The 20341-nt window shown below is 39.5% G+C and overlaps 1 protein-coding gene across 1 annotated transcript in view; it reads right to left on the reverse strand.

Moving 5' to 3' along the window:
* Positions 1–20341, reverse strand: part of AGMO (alkylglycerol monooxygenase) — a 172350-nt gene that overhangs the window by 140473 nt on the left and 11536 nt on the right. The window contains exon 4 of the mRNA XM_075211417.1: positions 17938–18089. Within this exon, the coding sequence (XP_075067518.1) occupies positions 17938–18089 (152 nt within the window). The remainder of the gene's footprint in view (positions 1–17937; positions 18090–20341) is intronic.

A 20341-nucleotide genomic window follows, 5' to 3' on the forward strand; every position in this document is an offset into this window, starting at 1 on the left:
ATATAAAAAAATCAGTACATTTGCAAATACATAAAATTGGCGCCCTGCGCTATTAATTTAATTAAATGTATACAATAAGTTATTTATAAGTGATCCGGCCACAGTGACATTTTGTTTCCTTAATGAACTTTTATGTTAAATAATAATGTACATGGACAGCGGTTGTTGGAACTCTGGTGCGATGACTAGATGTGAGTATGATGTGCAAGATCCTAGCGTTTGTGAAGAATGGGGCTCCTGGAGGGGCAAGGATATGGCAGCGGGCTTCCCAGATGAAAACACCCAGTGGGGTGCAAGGTAAAAAGGTGATTGTAGCTCCACTAACCACACCGTATGTGGATGGTGGGTAGGAGTGCTGTTACCACTCCAGTGGTGCATTAGGGCCTCTGTGTCAGGGCTATGACTGGAGGTCTAAGGACATGGATCTCTCGGCATGGCCACACTCAAGATGCAACTAAGCCAGTGAGGGCAAGTCACAAACCAAAATTCACCATGTCAAGAGTGCAGGTGACAAGCGGGTCCTTTGTTGTGATCCCAAAGGGAACCCTGGAGATGACCAGGTTGGATGCTGAAGGCCAAAGGAAGGCCGCGCTGAAGTTTATCTCCTTATTGTGTTGTCACTGACTCTGGATGCTGCTGGAGTTGGTGGAGAGGCCAGGAGACAGCAGCTGCTGACACCAGCGTCAGGTGGCCAAGGGAGGTGATTCAAGGTGGTCAATCAATGGCTAGATGGAGCAAGATTGTGGAACAGAGAATGGAGCTCAGTGAACCATTCTTGGTGGCCCTCTTGGAACGCAAATCAAAAAATAAACTAAGGGACCAGCAAAATATGCCTCTAAAATATTTAATATTTTCCTAATTTAAGGTTCCCACTAAGATGTATTTATAATGTGCATCATTTCTAAAACTATTAAAGGGAAGCTAAAGTGTTTCAAGTCTTCTAAATTAATACAATTCAATCTAATGATATAATGATCCTAGGAGCACCCCTCCATCATCACTTATACTAACATCACAGAGTAAAGATTTGCAGATGTCCTTGATGTCTGAGCCATCATTTTGCTTTCACTTAAAACACGGGCCGTCTTCTTTTACAGGGTCCTGGCCAGAATTTCTCCAACTGACCTTTCCGTGGGCTGCAACACACATTCACATACCGGGGACATTTATAAAAACTGGTGCACATTTATCTTTGCAAAAAAAAGGATTAAAATAAGGTGTTTTTGCTTTGGAAATAAAAGTGTGGATATATTTTTTTTTATTTATGGGGAAAGTAGCACATTAGACCAGATAAATTTATTCTAATGTTTAATTATTCCCAGCAGGGGATAGGCAGGCCAGGGGCTTGTAAACCAAACACACATCTGATTGACCCTGCAAAACAAGGACACATTAGTGAAATAAGTGACATAACAGGTGTATCATTATAAACTGCGTATATTGTATTTTAAATAACTGTCCTTAGTAAGTGCCCCTGCTGATGTTTTAATGCAGCTGTAACAAAACAGAAAGTGTCTCTATAGTAACAGAGATGCTACAATGTGATTAGTCAGAGACGAGCGCACTGGGCGGGTCTGTAGTAATAGTTTCAGCCTTTAATGATTTCTCCAGGTCACTGGTGGTCCTGAGTAGTATCTAAAACTGTCCCATCTTTTTATAGAAGACCAAATAAAACAAAATATAAAAAAACAACTTCCAAAATGGACCAGAATTATTCAAAAGTAAGTTATGAATATTTTATTTTATTTTTTTTGCAAAATGACACATTAACTAGTGTCACTCACCGGAGTGTGAGTGCCTCCACTCTGGTACGTGGTTCTCCATCTTTCCGGCTCACACCTGTGTGGAACCGCGGCCGTCCGCCATCCTGTTGCACTGGGCATGCGCAGGTCCCTTTAACAACTACACCTGACCACTAATGTGATTGATGGATAAATCACCCCTCCCTACTTAAGGCACCTGCAGCCTTAGGTAGTGGCCTAATCTTGAAGTCTCAGTCCCAGTGAACTTCTATAGGTGTGTGCAGTTTCCAAACTGCTTCCAGCTCTACTCCTGCGTGCAGTTTCCAAACTGCTTCCAGCTCTACTCCTGTGTGCAGTTTCCAAACTGCTTCCAGCTCTACTCCTGTGTGCAGTTTCCAAGCTGCTTCCAGCTCTACTCCTGTGTACAGTTTCCAAACTGCTTCCAGCTCTACTCGTGTGTACAGTTTCCAAACTTCTTCCAGCTCTACTCGTGCTTCAGCTTCCACGCTGCTCCCTGCTCAACTCAGTGGCGGTTCCCATACCGCTACAACGCTTCACTTCTCAGCTGATTCCGGATCTACACAACTGGGTATGCTCTACTGACTATTGACTATTGCCTATTGCTCGCATACCAGTTGTATCCATTGTTGTTTGCTGCACATTGTACAAGTACCCATATAGACTGTGTTACTGCATTGCTTCATTTAGGACAAGCTTTCACTCAAGCTACGATATCTCCTCACGCTACTACTTAGCGTTATTGTGCATATCTGCTGTGACCAGCTTCTCCTCCCTGCAAGGCATCTACTCCATACAGACTATTCATTGTGCCTTCCATCTCTGCCTCACAAGACATTGCTCTACTCGCGCTGTTTCCATACAGCCACAGTTTGCCTTTCAACTTCACTCTCCTGCACCTGGACAAGTCCTCATTCCTTCTCACAGCAGTGGTACAACTTGCTGCACGCAGACCACTGACTTCCCTGCTACCTACCTGCACCTGGACAAGTCCTCACTCCGTCCACAGCAGTGGTACAACTTGCTGCACGCAGACCACTGACTTCCCTGCTACCTACCCGCACCTGGACAAGTCCTCCTACCACAGCGGTGGTACAACTTGCTGCACGCAGACCACTGACTTCCCTGCTACCTACCTGCACCTGGACAAGTCCTTCTATCACAGCGGTGGTACAACTTGCTATACGCAGACCACTGACTCTTCTATTACCTACCTACACCTGCACCAGACTCCTCACCATAGCGGTGGTACAACTTGCTGAACGCAGACCACCGACTACCCTGCTACCTACCTGCACCAGTACTATTCTTCCCATCACTGCAGTGGTACAACTTGCTGTACGCAGACCACTGACTCCTCCTCTACCTACCACATCACCTATCCACGTCCACTCCTATTCGTCCACTCCTCGTGTCTACATTATCTTCAGCCTCCAGTTTACTGCTCCAAGTCGCTGACTTTCCTCTAACCATAGCTGCAAGTCGCTGACTTCCTCAGACTATCTCTACTCTCCTGCTGTTGTGTCGCTCCAATCATTCACCTGCCTGCTTGGAGGTGTGTGCCATAACCCCGCCTCTCTAGCAGAGTTCCGTCTGGTGAAACTCGGGTAAGCAACTCCTAGTGCCCGTGACAACTAGCCTTAGTGGATGTTGCTTTTTATAGCAAGTCAATGCTGACCTTTGTTTTATGACATTTAAGATTTATAAATTAGGAAATGTCCACAATCTATGTTAAGGATCATGTTAAGGGTGTGGTCACATCACAATGGGTGTGGTCATTCTGCAGAGGGCGTGTTCATGCGGCAGAGGGCGTGGTCAGAACCCAGGGGGTGCGGTTAGTGCTTCTGAAATTCTAGGCTGCCAGAGGCACACGGTTAGTGGGTATCTACCTCTTAACTTCCAGCGAGCAGGGAGAAACGTGGTATGGTCCCCTCAAACTGGGACTGCCCACACGATATCAGATCAGTTAGAAGGTATGGTAATCTATATACCTATGTCTAACTAGGATTCCCTTCCTACACTCCTATTTCCCATCCATATTCCCTGTCCTGCACGGTTGCAAAATTTTGAAAACCGAAAAAGTTTTTGTAAAACGAAAATATGAAAGAAAAAGTAGCGCTTGTCCAAACTTCCATTCTGCTGTACAGTTCTGACTTCAATTAAATGAAATGAGTGTCAAAAATTGCCCTGACCCATTTAAAAAGCCAAGTGGTGCCGAGTTTCTAAACCATGCCAATGGAAAAATAGGCTGGGGAAGGGGAGTGAAAGCAGCTGGCTATCTGTTTGAAAAGCATTCTGGGAGATGTAGTTCTCCAACACCTAGAGAGCCACAGGTTGGCCGGGCCTAGTACGTTGATCGCAGTAATCCTGTGGGAACAGATCACCCGCTAATGGCGTCATGAAGACCACATGAAGAACAGGTTCTTATTGAATTTATTTGCTGTTTTCATACGAATATTGGCTCAGCTCTGACATGGCCCCATCCACTGTGTGCAGGCGACTGTCCCACTTAAGCAATAATATGATATAAAGAAGAAGTCAACATTTAGTTTGGCACCACAACACAGACATTGGCTTTGCAAAGCAGTGACAAAACACGAAGCAGTGTGATTAATGTGCACCCTAAGAGGCGTATAACACACAAGCATAATACCATTCATCTACCGCTATAACATAAACATAAAGCTTAATATGTCTGCAGTGGGAATGTGAGAGAACATGAACAGATCCGAGCGCAGTCTTCATACTACTCACACAGACTAAAACCTACAACGGTACCAGACAATGTGACTTTTATAATCCCACTAAGATTCGTTTCCAAACAAAGCAGACCGAGCTTCCTTCCACATCTAACGTGTTCTGCAAATAACTACACTTTACTTATGCCCCAATTTATTACCCAAGTATGCACGAATCATTACCTAAATAAACTTGTTTCACCAGAGCAAAGTACTCACGTTCACCTAATAACCAACATATATTTTATGCTCGCTTGATAAATGGTTCCCACTTGAACTAAATTAAACATTTGTATGTACTTGGGTGTTTTCAAATTGGCAAAGATCTACAGTTTCATAATTCTATGTGGAGTCTTTTAAATATGCTCTCTTGTAAAGCGTAGTTCACTGCAGGATGTTACACATATATAATATATATATATATATATATATATATATATATATATATATATATATATATAAAAATATAGTATGTCCCGCACAGCTTCAATGCTAATCAAAAGTAACACTTTGTTGTCTCGTGTGTGTTAACTGATTTCCAAAAACTATTCATGCCCAGGTAGATAGATAGATAGATAGATAGATAGATAGATAGATAGATAGATAGATAGATAGATAGCTATGGGAAATAGATATGAGATAGGTGGATAGATAGATATGAGAGAGATGAGAAGTATAGATTAGTATTTACATATATATATATATATATATATATATATATATATATATATATATATATATAGATGGATAGACAGATAGATAGATAGATAGATAGATAGATAGATAGATAGATAGATAGATAGATAGATAGATAGATAGATAGATAGAAAGGTAGATATGAGAGAAAGATAGAGAATAAGATAGATAGATAGCTGGATAGATAGCTGGATAGATAGATAGATAGATAGATAGATAGATAGATAGATAGATAGATAGATAGATAGATAGATAGATATGAGAGAAAGATAGAGAATAAGATAGATAGATAGATAGATAGATAGATAGATAGATAGATAGATAGATAGATAGATAGATAGATAGATAGATGGATAGATAGATAGCTGGATAGATAGATGGATAGATAGATAGATAGATAGATAGATAGATAGATAGATAGATAGATAGATGGATGGATGGATGGATGGATGGATGGATGGATGGATGGATGGATGGATGGATGGATGGATGGATGGATAGATAGATAGATAGATAGATAGATAGATAGATAGATAGATAGATATTACTAACATGACCGAAACGCCAGCCCTATGGAGATACTACAGATAAAAGTACGTTGGTTGGGAGGTAAATGCTGCTCTATCTTACACCATTGTGCACAGAAGATTCTGCTGAAAGTACATCTACAAGTGTTTAGTGAACCAGAGCTGCGCTGTTTAATTTAGGCTATTGTGCTATTATTGTGTCTTCCCCTGGGCCGTATTCACATGTACATTACTAAAAATAAGGGGGGAAATCACATCCTGTCTTTTCTGATTCTTTTGTCTCCTCTCCAATCTCCTCTGCCAGAAACTTTCAGTCCGGGAAGATTTATGATCTTCCCAGCAGCAAAGGTCAACATGCCTGTATCAGCAGAGGACTCCTTCCTAGAAAACAGTAACATCTATCCACAGCTCAATAGGGTAGAACATTTGGCTCAGGTATTTGGGACTTTTCATAATAACCAATGCACACATAGAGCCTTGGGGTCATTCATCAATCCTGTTAGGAACAGTAGCCTGGACTTGTAGCATGCGAGATGTATGTCATTTGTGGTAACATCTGGACAGAATTAGGATTTTCACAGAGGGGCACTGTACATTTGGGTGGCACGGCGATGAGTAACGGTGAAAAGTATTTAATGCTGACAAGGGGGGAGCACGAAATTCACCGACGAAAAAAAGGGAACTTAGTTCTAAATATTCAACAGTGTAAAATGTATACAATAGTTAAAAGCTAAAAAACTGGTTGGAGTGAGATTGAGTATACTGTGGTCCTCCAGCTATTGGGGGCTGCTAGGATGTCATGACAGACGGAATGTTATAGACAGAGATGAGCGGAATTTTCACAAATGTTCCGCTGAATTTTATCTTTGTCGCAAAGGGAGACATCAAAGTTTTGTATCGTTGGAAGGTCGAGTCTCTACAAAACAGTCTGTGACGCAACTCAATTCATTTTCTTTCTTATAGGTTGGCTGACCTTGGCTTATAGAAGCCAACAATCCAATTTACTAGTAGGGGTATTAGTGTCATGGAAATATCAAATTGGGGATGGGGTAGTTGTGTACTATGTAGATTTAAATGGGTTTTCCACATTCAGGCAAATTTAATGTTTAGGCTTTTACATGCTCACCTGCAACTTTCACTAGAACATTATTTTATCTATCTATGTGTGTTTTTGAACTTTTCTTATCACATACACAAAGTTGTGCATTTGTGTTGTCTCTGGATATGACATAAAGTTGCTACATTTGGTTACATTTGTTTCCCCTGCTGACAGCTGTTTCCATGGGAACAAATAAATAAAACAGACACAAGATAAAAATCATAGAAGCCAAAAAAATCAAATAATGTATTTCACAAAAGTTGCTGAAGTCCGTGCACAAGATAATACAATTAAATAAGGTGGAAATGCCACTTTAAAAAGGTAACATTTGTAGCGGTTTTCCTTTAATCAACAAAAGTACCTGAGAAGTGAGGGGTACTTCCGTTAGACCCCACTTCTTTTGAGCTGTGTGGTGCCCTGATGAAATCAGGCTCCCACAATGGAGGACCCAGGACCTTATTCAGAGTAAGGAGCAAAACAAATAAATATTCAAATTTGCTCTTGGACAAACAATATTGCGATGCACGGGCTGCAAATGCTTTTTTTTTTGCATGCAGGGAAACCACTGGTTGCTTTTGCATGTAGCGCACAAATACCAGACAGCTTTATTGTTCCACTGCAATTTAGAGTTGAGTTAGAACACGCCCCCTGCCAACTCTAAATCTGTCTCCACATTTTAAATCCTGCCCTGCGGTGCAACATGGTTTAACCAAGGTGTAAATCTGCTAGTTTCTTTGGCATTGCTCCTAGACCTAATTGAAGCGCCCAAGGGAGCGGAGGGTGCCGGTCCAGAGCGTTACGTTGGGTCCACCTCACATTGCGCTATTCCATGATTTACAGTAAGCCAATGTAATAATACTCAGTCAGAGCGCAAATGGTTACTGCGTTGGGACTAATGCCTTATGTTGGCTTTCTGCAGTGATGTAATAACGGAACCGTGGAAGGACAATTTTATCAGGACCTCCTAAGGGAGCAGATAAAGGGTGTTAGGGCTGGGACCCCCACTGTCAAGGTAACGGTCGTGGACATCTACATTGTTTTATTTAAAAAGTGGAATTATACTTTAATATTACTAGAAAGTAAAGAACAGTTAACAATAACACAAACTATCTTAGCATCAGAGAAACAATTATTTAAGTGTAAGTGATCAGGTAGTGACACGATGTAATGTCCTTGTTTGGCCATCTGATGAATTTCTATATTGAACATGTCCTCAATATGTCCTGGCCCAGGGCTGAGAAATACACTTTTTCCTGTATGTATTTCACACTGGTTCTCATGGGGAATGATTCCTCTTTTTGGAGGGTGTCAGGGGATTGCAAACATCCGCAAACTGACAGGAACTTGGTCATCTGCCTCCAGCTGCAAACAAATCTTCAATATTGTGGTTCTACAACTTGAGAACAAGATTTTATAGAATAAAACATTTTGTAAAAGAAACAACTGCAGACATGAAAGGCCGCGTCTGGGCAGACGCTGCCAAAAACCAACGATCATGTCCTGAAGCTGCAGATTAAATGTGAAATATAACTGCAAATCCCAAACTAATATCTACCTGCACCCTGTGGGCCTGATTGAAGTCCAGAGGTGCGTCTGTGTGCGTAGAGCATCGTGCGTTATTCCACATTGCGCATGACCAGAAGCCTAACTTACGCAACTGCGCGGAATTCCTACCCACACGGATCTGAAACATACGACCCCTTACGATTAAGGGGCTGAGTGAGAGAGGGAAGGGAGAGAGTAACATAGTCCGGGTACAATAAGGGCATTTTCCCGCAGATTCATATCCTGTGTTTAGTGAAAGTCATACTTCCCAACTTTGGCAAGAGGTACTCTGGGAGATTGGGTGGGAGCTGGGCGTGTTGGGGACGGGCACATCATTTGGCCCTGCCCCCTAAATGTTCATCACAGATCCTGGCCAATTACAACAGGGGATGGGGCCACGATGACGCACAATTTGTGTCATAAACCCCACTCCCACCACTTTAATATAGAAGAATTTAATAACCAGGATGTTGCCCTGCTCTCCCGGGAGTCCGGGAGGACTCCCAGAAATTCGGGCGTCTCCCGGAAATTCCGGGAGAGTAGGCAACCATGGTGTAAGTACAGATGTTTCCCGTCGTATCTAAGAGGCCGGATGATAGTGATGACCGATACGGCATTATCTTCCATGCATCCATCTCAGCAAACGGCACAGAACAACTGTACACAGTGAAGTTATTTATCTATTTAGGTTTAAAATAATAGATGACAATAAAAAACAAAAATCTCAACTATATTGAAAAAAATTATAGTAAATTTTTTTTATTTTTTTTTTAGTTGGTTTGTTATTATATTGTTACTTGTTGTTATTTTAAGTTATGATCATATAAAAGTTATGTGTACTCTGATGGGAACTCATTGTAAATATGCATGTAATATAGATGCATAGTGCAAATGCTAAAAAGAAATACTTACGCCTGTATGTGTGTCTGCACTTATGGAGAGTACGCAGGGTTTATACACAACTTCCACCCCTATTCAAATCCTGATATATCTTAAGAAACTCTTTGATTTGAGTATGACAGAACTAGACACAAGTTGCTTGCTCTGAAATTTTGCCCAGTTTGCGTTCTGACTTGAATCAGGCCCTGTGTGTCAGAGCATCATACTCACTCTTAGTTGTTGAAAGGTGATGTCCCCCTAAGCCTCTTCTTTGTTATTAACATCCCACACCCCAAGTATCAGAATGGCCGGGGTGCGGTGCCCGGCCCCTTGGTAATTCGGGAGATACTGACTACTCTCCTAAAAATACCATCAGAGTTTTTTTTCTTCAAATGCCGTGTCCAGAATTGTGGACAATGAGATAGTTATCATTTTACATGCATGTACCAGACGTGTTTGAAATAATTTTGGTTTTAGATGAGTTTGAGCATTTCTTTTTATTCGATTCCAGTGAAAGGTGGGACAGTTTGAAAGTGTATCTTAATCGTATCTGAAGTTTGGAAGCATATCTGACGCATATCTGAGGTTTGGAAGCGTTTGTGATGCGTATCTGAAATTTGGAAGCGTATCTGAAGCGCATCTGAAGTGTGGAAGCGTATCTGAAGCGCATCTGAAGTGTGGAAGCGTATCTGAAGCGCATCTGAAGTGTGGAAGCGTATCTGAAGCGCATCTGAAGTGTGGAAGCGTATCTGAAGCGCATCTGAAGTTTGGAAGCGTATCTGAAGCGCATCTGAAGTTTGGAAGCGTATCTGAAACGCATCTGAAGTTTGGAAGCGTATCTGAAGCGCATCTGAGGTTTGGAAGCGTATCTGAAACGCATCTGAAGTTTGGAAGCGTATCTGAAACGCATCTGAAGTTTGGAAGCGTATCTGAAGGGCATTTGAGGTTTGGAAGCGTATCTGAAGCGCATTTGAGGTTTGGAAGCGTATCTGAAGCGCATCTGAAGTTTGGAAGCGTATCTGAAGCATATCTGAAATTTGGAAGCGTATCTGAAGCACATCTGAAGTTTGGAAGCGTATCTGAAGCATATCTGAAATTTGGAAGCGTATCTAAAGCACATCTTAAGTTTGGAAGAGTATCTGAAGCATATCTGAAATTTGGAAGCGTATCTCAATCGTATCTGAAGTTTGGAAGCGTATCTGAAGCGTGTTTGAAGTGTGAAGCGTATCTGAAATGTATCTAAAGTTTGGAAGGGTATCTGAGGCATATCTGAAGTGTTAAGGTGCGTAGGAATGCTCCAACAACAAACTGCCCTAATAGTTCATTTACCTGCTACGGGTGACAGGAAAATTTTCAAGTTCAGTGCTTCTGACACATAAAGCTATATTTATATTTTGGATCCACCCAAGTAAATCCTGCAATTTGGAGGGTGTTTAGTCAAACTTCCGGCAATGGGCATTTTCAAGCCCCCTTAATTGCATGTGGTTTAACATAAAACGCCATGATTAAATATAAAAAATTGTGCCTCTGTTAAACAATGTACATCCTCTTTATAATTAAATAATGTATGCCCTTATTCTGTAGTGTAATACTTACCTACCGTCGTCTTTTCTTGATCCGTTGTAATTCATCGCTTAAAAAAAAATCGCAGTGAAGTGCGCAGCTTACCAGAAGCTCCCGATGCAAATAAGTTAAAGTCTACTCAATAAACAGACAGCTAATCAGAAAGAATGAAAATCAGCAGTTTCTCAAAACTTCTCCCATGGAGCTTTGTCATGAGCAATGATTGGTCAGTGGTGCATTTTGACATTTTTTCCATCGGTGGCAGGAAAATGACTATTAGGAAAGTAACAGGGGTTGAGTGTCCCCCAAAAGTATGAATATCAAATATCAGACCACTGCCACTGCGATATTTTGGGGAGAGGGGCTTAATATTATGGTTGGGTGAACATCTCCTTATTGCTGTGCACTTAGCTGCGTTTTCTCACCTTCGTTCATATGACATAAGTTTCCCAATCACTGACAGGCTTAGGGCTCTACTAGAGGAACTCAAGTTTCTAGAGCGGAAAATTATGATGGGCCTATTCTGACAAATGGAATGGTTTGCCTTCCCCAATACTCCAATACATAGCAAGGTGTTGTGATGAGGTTGGTATTCACACTATGCTTCACACCAGGATAGCTGAATCAAGTATTCAAATTAATTGTCAGCATGGTAAAGATTCAAAATCCCTGGGACCCTGGTCTTTGTCTAGACATGAATCTTCTGTATAGTCACCGGCCAACTAATTAGCGTTGGTCGACCCACAACAAAAAAAACAGTCATTTTTTCCTCCTCTCAAGCACTAATTAACTAATAAAGAAAATAACAGACTAATTACACCCATGTGGTGCACATGTGTGTCAATGTGCTGTAGCGTGAGTAGGAATTTAGCCCTGTCTGCAGCCTGTACCTGCAGAATTTTTGGGATTTCACCTGTCCCTATGCAGTAGAGGTGTGGCAAATAGCCCTCTTTGTCACATTTTACAAAGGATTAAAAACCTTATCTCTCAAAATCTTTTAACCAAATCCCCAAACATGCCAAAATAGAAGTAGTGCATTGTGCTTGGCTGTAGGACCGACCTCCTGCATAATAAGAATTATAATCATGTTACCCATCTGTTGAACAAGGTGTATTTCTGGAGGGAAGATGTGACTCTAGGTGGGGTGAAAATAAAATCTTTTCAGGCGGGAAGGTGTGTTGTGTTCATGCTATCTGATTGGTGAGGAGGACATCCAATCCGCTGTCTCCTTTCCAACACACCTCTAGTCCATGGCAAAGTGAATTCCATTGGAGGCTCATGCACTGGATGCTGTCTTCTGACTGCAGAAAGTGCTGCTAATTTGAAGGTAACTGGGGACCCCAAGCTACTTAGGGATTTAAATATGGGCCCTACGTGGGCAAATGCTATTTGACTGTGCAATCTAAATTAAAGGCAGGCAGATATGTGTACAAAGTTGTCAAATTACTCTGCTTTAAAATGTTCTTAATAAATGACCTTAGAACTTATTTGCTAAACTTTACCAAGCAATAATATTTGAACATAGTACCTCTCAGAGATGGAGTTAAACTTTTTTGTCAGCCATAAGTCTTCTACAAAATATATTTAATATAAACTAACAGAAAAGGGAAGAGCAGATATAGAATATTTCCTAGTGTTACTATGTATTTGAAATCTTCCTTTTTACACCCACTATTTCCCCGCGAGACGTGAACTCCACTTCACATTGGTAACAATTTACTCTCCGGAAGAAGGATTACTACAGCCAGGGACAAGGGAAGACTACACAAATGATCCCTCTCAGAGTTTCTACTTTCCACTTAACTTAGCCAAAATGTAATACAGTAGAACTTTCATCTCCTGACTCCCCTCGCTGCACCGGTTCTGTCATCGAAAATAATTAAATACATTTTCTGAAAAATGACAAAAACAAATTGCAATTTTAAGTAACAGCCACTAAATATTTTTTTAATTTGTTTTCTTGTTTTGTTTCTTTTCTTTTATCTTTATTGAAAATACATTTTAGATGACTGGTTTTATAGTTAAAGGTAATTGCAGGAAAATAATGGAAGTGAATTTTTTTCTTTTTTTTTTTTTTTAAAGCAACAAAACACAAAACCCTCGTTGGTAAGAAATAAAATTAATACAATATCCTGCACCGTCTCCCCAGAAAAATGAAAGTGTTAACGTATAACGATACAATGTGCAAGCTGATCAGAATGCTGCGTCAGCAACTCTGCCGCCGTAGGGTCGAGCCTCTGTGATCTTTCGCCAAATCCTGGCCTGCAGATCATGCTGGTACTTGTAGTACTACCACAGCTGGAGACCCACAGGTGATCTACCTCTTCTCAATAGCTGGTAACATATTTTGAAGCTATGCACTATTTGCTGGCAAAGAAAGAAGCTTCAAGAATGTTTGAATTTACTTATTGGTCTAAAAAATGAGTTTATAGAGAATTACTCCAGTTTCACAATGGTGGCAGATGAAAACCATTTGACAAATTCATAGTAGTCGCAGCCGCGCAGTTTCATTCCTGTAGAGCGGCGCTGCACTACATTGGCGCCATAATTATACACATGGCACAAAACTGGTCAGAGACCTAGGGGTATATTTACTAAACTGCGGGTTTAAAAAAGTGGAGATGTTGCCTATAGCAACCAATCAGATTCTAGCTGTCATTTTGTAGAATGTACTAAATAAATGATAAATAGAATCTGATTGGTTGCTATAGGCAACATCTCCACTTTTTCAAACCCGCTGCTTAGTAAATCTAGCCCCAAAGCTCCTGTTCATTTCATGACTTGCAGTTTAATGAACACAAAGTTGTCGATTTATGAAAGAGCGAAAAGGATTTTTTCAATTCACAATATAGGTGGTTACAGCTAAGACTGGATAAAACTCCACCGGCCTCATGTACGGGGGGCAGCCTGTTTATTAATTAACACTGCGGTATTTGAACAGAAAGAGAGAATGGAAAAAAAATATATTGATTAAATAAATATTTTCAGTAAAATTATAAAATGAATGGAGCTTCCCCCCCCCCCCTCAGAATTTTTTTATTTGGAGGGGGCTGTGGGGACGGTCTATATAATAGGACTTATATATTAGATCTACAGTACAAATATATAGTTTTAGATATAAAAACTTCTTTTTAACAAAAGAAGGAAACCTTTATTTTTTTTTTTCTATAGCGATTGAATTGGAAGTTGGAACCGAGTATTACGTTGATGTGTAATTGCTCTGAAGGTTGGCATGACTGCTGGGACTTGTGGTTCCACAGCTGCAGAATAGTTTCAACACTCTGAGATAACTTCGGCTATAGAGCTGGGAAGGGCCGTATGACAATCTGAGTAATGTGGTTTGCTGACAGAGACATATGTTGATCCCATTAACTGTGATGGAAAAAAAGGGATATTATGAACAAGGAGGCAGACACAGATACTGAGCTCTGTGTGATGTGTTGGGATACTATCCCCGGGATCATGACAAAGTGGTAATTAGGGACTTGTGTTTAGATTGGAGGGCGCATTCCACGTAGAGTCAGAATGGCCGGCATGTGTATGACCGCTACTGATGACCTAGAAGGTTTACCTACACGGGTTAACCCGTTCCTGCCCGTCCGAGGTTTTTTCTCGCACACAGATTTATTGCTCGGGGATGTAGAATTACCACCTATGTCATACATAACTACGGATACAGTCATACATTGATTCACCATTTTTATATTATTAATATTTTTGCTACCAAAAATATTCCCCTGCACCACTATATAATCTAATAAATTAAAATTACCTAGCAGACACACAAAAATCATAAAAAAATGTGATTAATGGCTTAGCTGTCATACGACAAGAATGTGGTTAATTATACAGTTATTAAGCCCTTGTCTGCTACACGCAAGTGGGATTCGCCCTCTGAATGCAGCTCAAAACTGCGAAGGGAGATTCCCCTCTCACCCTGCAGTATTTTTTGTATATTATTGTTTATTTGAACACTGTCACCATATTGCACAATGCTGCCTGATTATATCTAATTTCCCTACCACACAAACCATACCTCCCAACATTTAGAATTCCAAAAGCGGAATAAACTAAGCTCCGCCCCAGTTCCACACACATTCCACCTAACTATGTCTGAGTTGGTTGTTAAATTGTTGTTTGTGTTCTGTAATTGTACAATTTACCATTAAATTACCATTTATTTATATAGCATCACTAATTCTGCAGTGCAGAGAACTCACTCATATCAGTCCCTGCCCCACTGGAGCTTACAGTCTAAATTCCCTAACACACACACACACACAGTAGGGCTAATTATCTAGCAGCCAATTAACCTACCAGTATGTTTTTGCAGTGTGGGAGGAAACTGGAGCACCCGGAGGAAACCCACGCAAACACTGGAGAACTTACAGACTCCACACAGATAAGGCCATGGTCGGGAATTGAATTGATGACCCCAGTGCTGTAAGGCAGAAGTGTTAACCACTAAGCTACCGAGCTGCCCACTTAATAGATGGTCTGTGATAAGCATATTTTTAAGCAAACCTCATACTCTCATTGCCTGTAGACACACAAACTTGGGGTTCAAGGACAAGGTAATAGTAATGGTTTGAAGTATAGAACATCCCACTACTATCCGTATTTATGGACTCGATTCAAACAAATGTTCTTCCCCAAAAATTAGGTTAAAAAGGAGAGAGAACTTTTTTTTTTATAAATAAAATATATCTAAATTAAAAAAAATGGCAACAGTAACGTCCCATATTACAGAACAGCATTAACTTCTTTGAGAAATAAAGTCCAAAAAATGTTAAAATGTCACAATTAGGAAACTAAAGGATTGCAATTGATCAAAAGCAAAAAATAAATTGTTATTTTTATATATTTTATTTCAAATGTTATTTGAAATGACGGTTAATATTTACTCATTATCTGAAAACACAAGAAGCTGCCACCTGGACGCTGAATCAAACCCATCATTTCCTTTCGGAATGTTAGGAACCATCAGTAACTTTAGCTGGGTGTAAACCCAAAGGACTGTAGGTTAAAGTATGTTTCTGTGAGACTGCTACATAGTCAGTCCGCAGCAAATAGCCAGTAATGCAGTAGCACATATATTTTTCTTACACTTTAATGCAGATGTACACATCTAATTGAATAATATTTAAAGGACCAGTAAACATCAAAACAACATTTTCATGTTTGAAGTATGAAGTTAAAAAAAAAATTATTAGTATTATGACCAAAAGTTCACATCCTTTTAAGTGCACTCTTTAAGCGCACCTCCCAACCCCCGGGGTGTTCCCATGCCCCCATCGTGGAGTGGCCACCCCCCCCTCTCCCGATACCGGCTACCCAAACCTTAGGAGGTATGTATAACTGCACCGTCATGAACACACAATGGAGGAAGCTCGATATCAATCAATCAGGCACTTCACAAACCACTAGTGAGTTCATGAATATTGGTTCGGATCACAATATGACTGCTTCCACTATGGGGGGGGGTATAATTTTTAGTCAGCGCAGCGCGAAAACTCGTGCAATTCAATTGAAAAAGAGGAAACGCTGCCCCCACGTGTGAAACATTGTGTTTGCGAGTTTTTAGGGGAGTTTTAACGCGGTCCTGTATAACACATAAAAAAAGTTTTGCATACATTTCCATATATTAGATTGCATTATACATTGATAATATCTACATTACGGTACTTTCTTTAGCATAGTTTTTAATTTAACTATTTTTTACCATAGAATCATCTATACCATGTCAAAACACATTACTACATTCATATTTGTACCAAAAACATATATAAATATAATTTGTGATTTTATTTTTTATTTTTTGTTATGTTTATTGTATGTCATTATTTTTTCACAAGAAAATCACCTTTTATGATGTTAGGCATTAGTGATAAACATAAGTTTAACTTTTTTTTTCACATTATTACCTGATTTTAAATAGTTTTCAGAGTTTTTTTATTTTGAACACACCCCAAAGCGGTGCAAGATAAAAACAGCATATTGGCCTGTTTAACGCGCCACGTTAAAAAACAATTGAACAGCTTTTAACGCGGCTGCCTCTCGCACACCCTATACGTTCAATAGACCGTCTACTGGAGCGCGAGAGGACTGTTTCATGAAAAAAACCTGAGCTTTAAAAATGGAATTGAGTCGCGGGTAAAGATAACCCGCTCGAAAATGATAAAAAACAGCGTTAAAATGACTTAACATGGTGAAAAAAAAAACTCGCTGACAATTGAATACCCCCCTATGTGTAGGCAACAGGTGCTTTTTAAGCAGAAAAAGTCACCCCGTTGACATGACAGCCATTTAGGTTCTAAGTTCGGTACAATTCTAATTATTGTTTTGTTCTGCTGTTGTAATGCCGTGTACCGTGTATCTAGATTCTCGATAAATCTGAGACTATCCTATGAAAACTGTGAGGCTTAATTAGACGTTTGGTCTAAATTTTGTTTTAGTCTACCATTAATGTATCTCCTTTCTCTTGCTTGATGACTATCCCAACCTAACTGCATTGACTTTAAGACAGCTTTAAGCGTCAGATTTGGCATTTCTAATATTAAGTTAACAGAAAGACATTTTCTCTCCTTCCCGTCTAGCTTTGGGGAGAATAGTTACAAAATTTCATTTAAATTTTTAATAAAACCAACTAATAAAACGAATCATTTAATGTTCTAGAGGCACCGGTGAAGTTATTTTGTGGCTACGTTGGTCCACTTACATACAGTGGTAGCAATCGTTTGGCAAATGCAATTATTCAGTTTAGGAACCAATAACACCGCTAAGACACAAAGCGGCTCAGTGATTTCACTGATTCCTAGCGACTTACTCATAAATATTGATTCATTCAGTTGACAAGGTGGCTGCCTCCGCTATTTGTGGACAATAAGTAACAAAGCAAATAATTAAAGAACGTAAACCTGGAGTATGGAAGAAGATAGTTCACAACGTAATACAAAGAGACAACCCTGACAAGGATCATGTAGCTGTTTGTAGCAATCGACGATCCATCTACGAGCTCTCAGGTAATAGACACACAGTAACGTTCCGGAACACGCTGTGAAGTTGCAGATTCTCACATTGCAGTTAAACGATTGTCAGACAAATTACACAAAGCTGCCAATTGTCCTTACCGTGAGCCATCCGATGAAACCAATAGTATGCGAAGTCTACACCCAGGAATGTCAGCCCCCAGGTCCATGATGAATCCCAGGGCAATTCAGCCAGTCTGTAGTGGTTCCACACATATATGTAAGTGGTCACCTCCACTCCTCGGAATGCAACGCTGTTTAACAAAGAAAAATATCATTTTCATGAATCCTACTAGACTATTTCTAAGACAGACACTTTTTTCGGGCTGTACCCACTCTATGGAATTCTCTCCCTCGCACAATAAGACTCTCCTCTGGTCTACAAACTTTCAAGCGTTCTCTGAAAACCTACCTCTTCAGACAAGCTTATAATATTCCTCAACCACCCTCTTAACCTTACTACCTTACCCTATTAACACCCGTTACACAATTTCATAGATTGTAAGCTTGCGAGCAGGGCCTTCTCACCTCTTTGTCTGTTTTACCCAGTTTTGTTTATTAGTTTACTATGTTTGTCCCCAATTGTAAAGTGCTATGGAATATGTTGGCACTATATAAATAAATGATGATGATGACATGTACTTATCTTTAACATATATTCCCAACAAAATATAGCTGTAATCAAGACGCACAAAAAGACAAAATTTGCAGGTGTGTGTGTGGAGTGTGCATTATTGTGTATGTGACAACCCGTGGCTCTCCAACTGCTGTGGAACTACAAGTCTCACTATGCCCTGTCAGCCAATGACTGGGACCTGAAGCTGCACAACAGCCAGAGAGCCAGATGTCGCCTAACTCCGTATGAATATGTGCGACACACAGTATAAGGGTAATTTAATGATGCAGATAGGGCCGTGTCTGTTATATAGGCAAAGCTGGCACAAGCCTAGGGCAGCCCCTTCAAGGGACAACATAGAAATGTTGGTTTTGCAATAATGATATTCACTTTATTGTTTTATTAGATTTTTTAACTACCTGTTCTTTACAAACCATCTATTTTTCCCAAGAAAAATACTGGAGGAGTCATATATGTGCCAGAGTAACACTCACTCATGCGGGTACACTCACTCATGGGGGTGCACTCACTCACAATGAGACATCATGTGGAACAATTGCACTGATTTATCACTTGCTAGATAGGGCTGGGCTAAGTGGGCGAATATGATTTGCGATGGTCATTTGACTGTGGTGCTAATTGTATGAGATATAAAAATAATGTAACAATTATTTACTAACATTGTTCAAATGTGCAAAAATCTTAAACAAATGCTACAGAATGAAGATATAAAGATAAATGATACAGAATGAATGAAGATATAAAGATAAATGATACAGAATGGATGAAGACATAAAGATAAATGCTACAGAATGAATGAAGACATAAAGATAAATGATACAGAATGAATGAAGACATAAAGATAAATGCTACAGAATGAATGAAGACATAAAGATAAATGATACAGAATGAATGAAGACGTAAAGATAAATGATACAGAATGAATGAAGACATAAAGATAAATGCTACAGAATGAATGAAGACGTAAAGATAAATGATACAGAATGAATGAAGACGTAAAGATAAATGATACAGAATGAATGAAGACGTAAAGATAAATGATACAGAATGAATGAAGACGTAAAGATAAATGATACAGAATGAATGAAGACGTAAAGATAAATGATACAGAATGAATGAAGACGTAAAGATAAATGATACAGAATGGATGAAGACATAAAGATAAATGATACAGAATGAATGAAGACATAAAGATAAATGATACAGAATGAATGAAGACGTAAAGATAAATGATACAGAATGAATGAAGACATAAAGATAAATGCTACAGAATGGATGAAGACATAAAGATAAATGCTACAGAATGAATGAAGACATAAAGATAAATGATACAGAATGAATGAAGATATAAAGATAAATGCTACAGAATGAATGAAGACATAAAGATAAATGATATAGAATGAATGAAGACATAAAGATAAATGATACAGAATGGATGAAGACATAAAGATAAATGATACAGAATGGATGAAGACATAAAGATAAATGATACAGAATGGATGAAGACATAAAGATAAATGCTACAGAATTAATGAAGACATAAAGATAAATGATACAGAATGAATGAAGACATAAAGATAAATGATACAGAATGAATGAAGACATAAAGATAAATGATACAGAATGAATGAAGACATAAAGATAAATGATACAGAATGGATGAAGACATAAAGATAAATGATACAGAATCAATGAAGACATAAAGATAAATGATACAGAATGGATGAAGACATAAAGATAAATGCTACAGAATGAATGAAGACATAAAGATAAATGATACAGAATGAATGAAGACATAAAGATAAATGCTACAGAATGAATGAAGACGTAAAGATAAATGATACAGAATGAATGAAGACATAAAGATAA

Source organism: Mixophyes fleayi, chromosome 5 (assembly GCF_038048845.1).
Source record: "Mixophyes fleayi isolate aMixFle1 chromosome 5, aMixFle1.hap1, whole genome shotgun sequence".
Lineage (NCBI taxonomy): Eukaryota > Metazoa > Chordata > Amphibia > Anura > Limnodynastidae > Mixophyes > Mixophyes fleayi.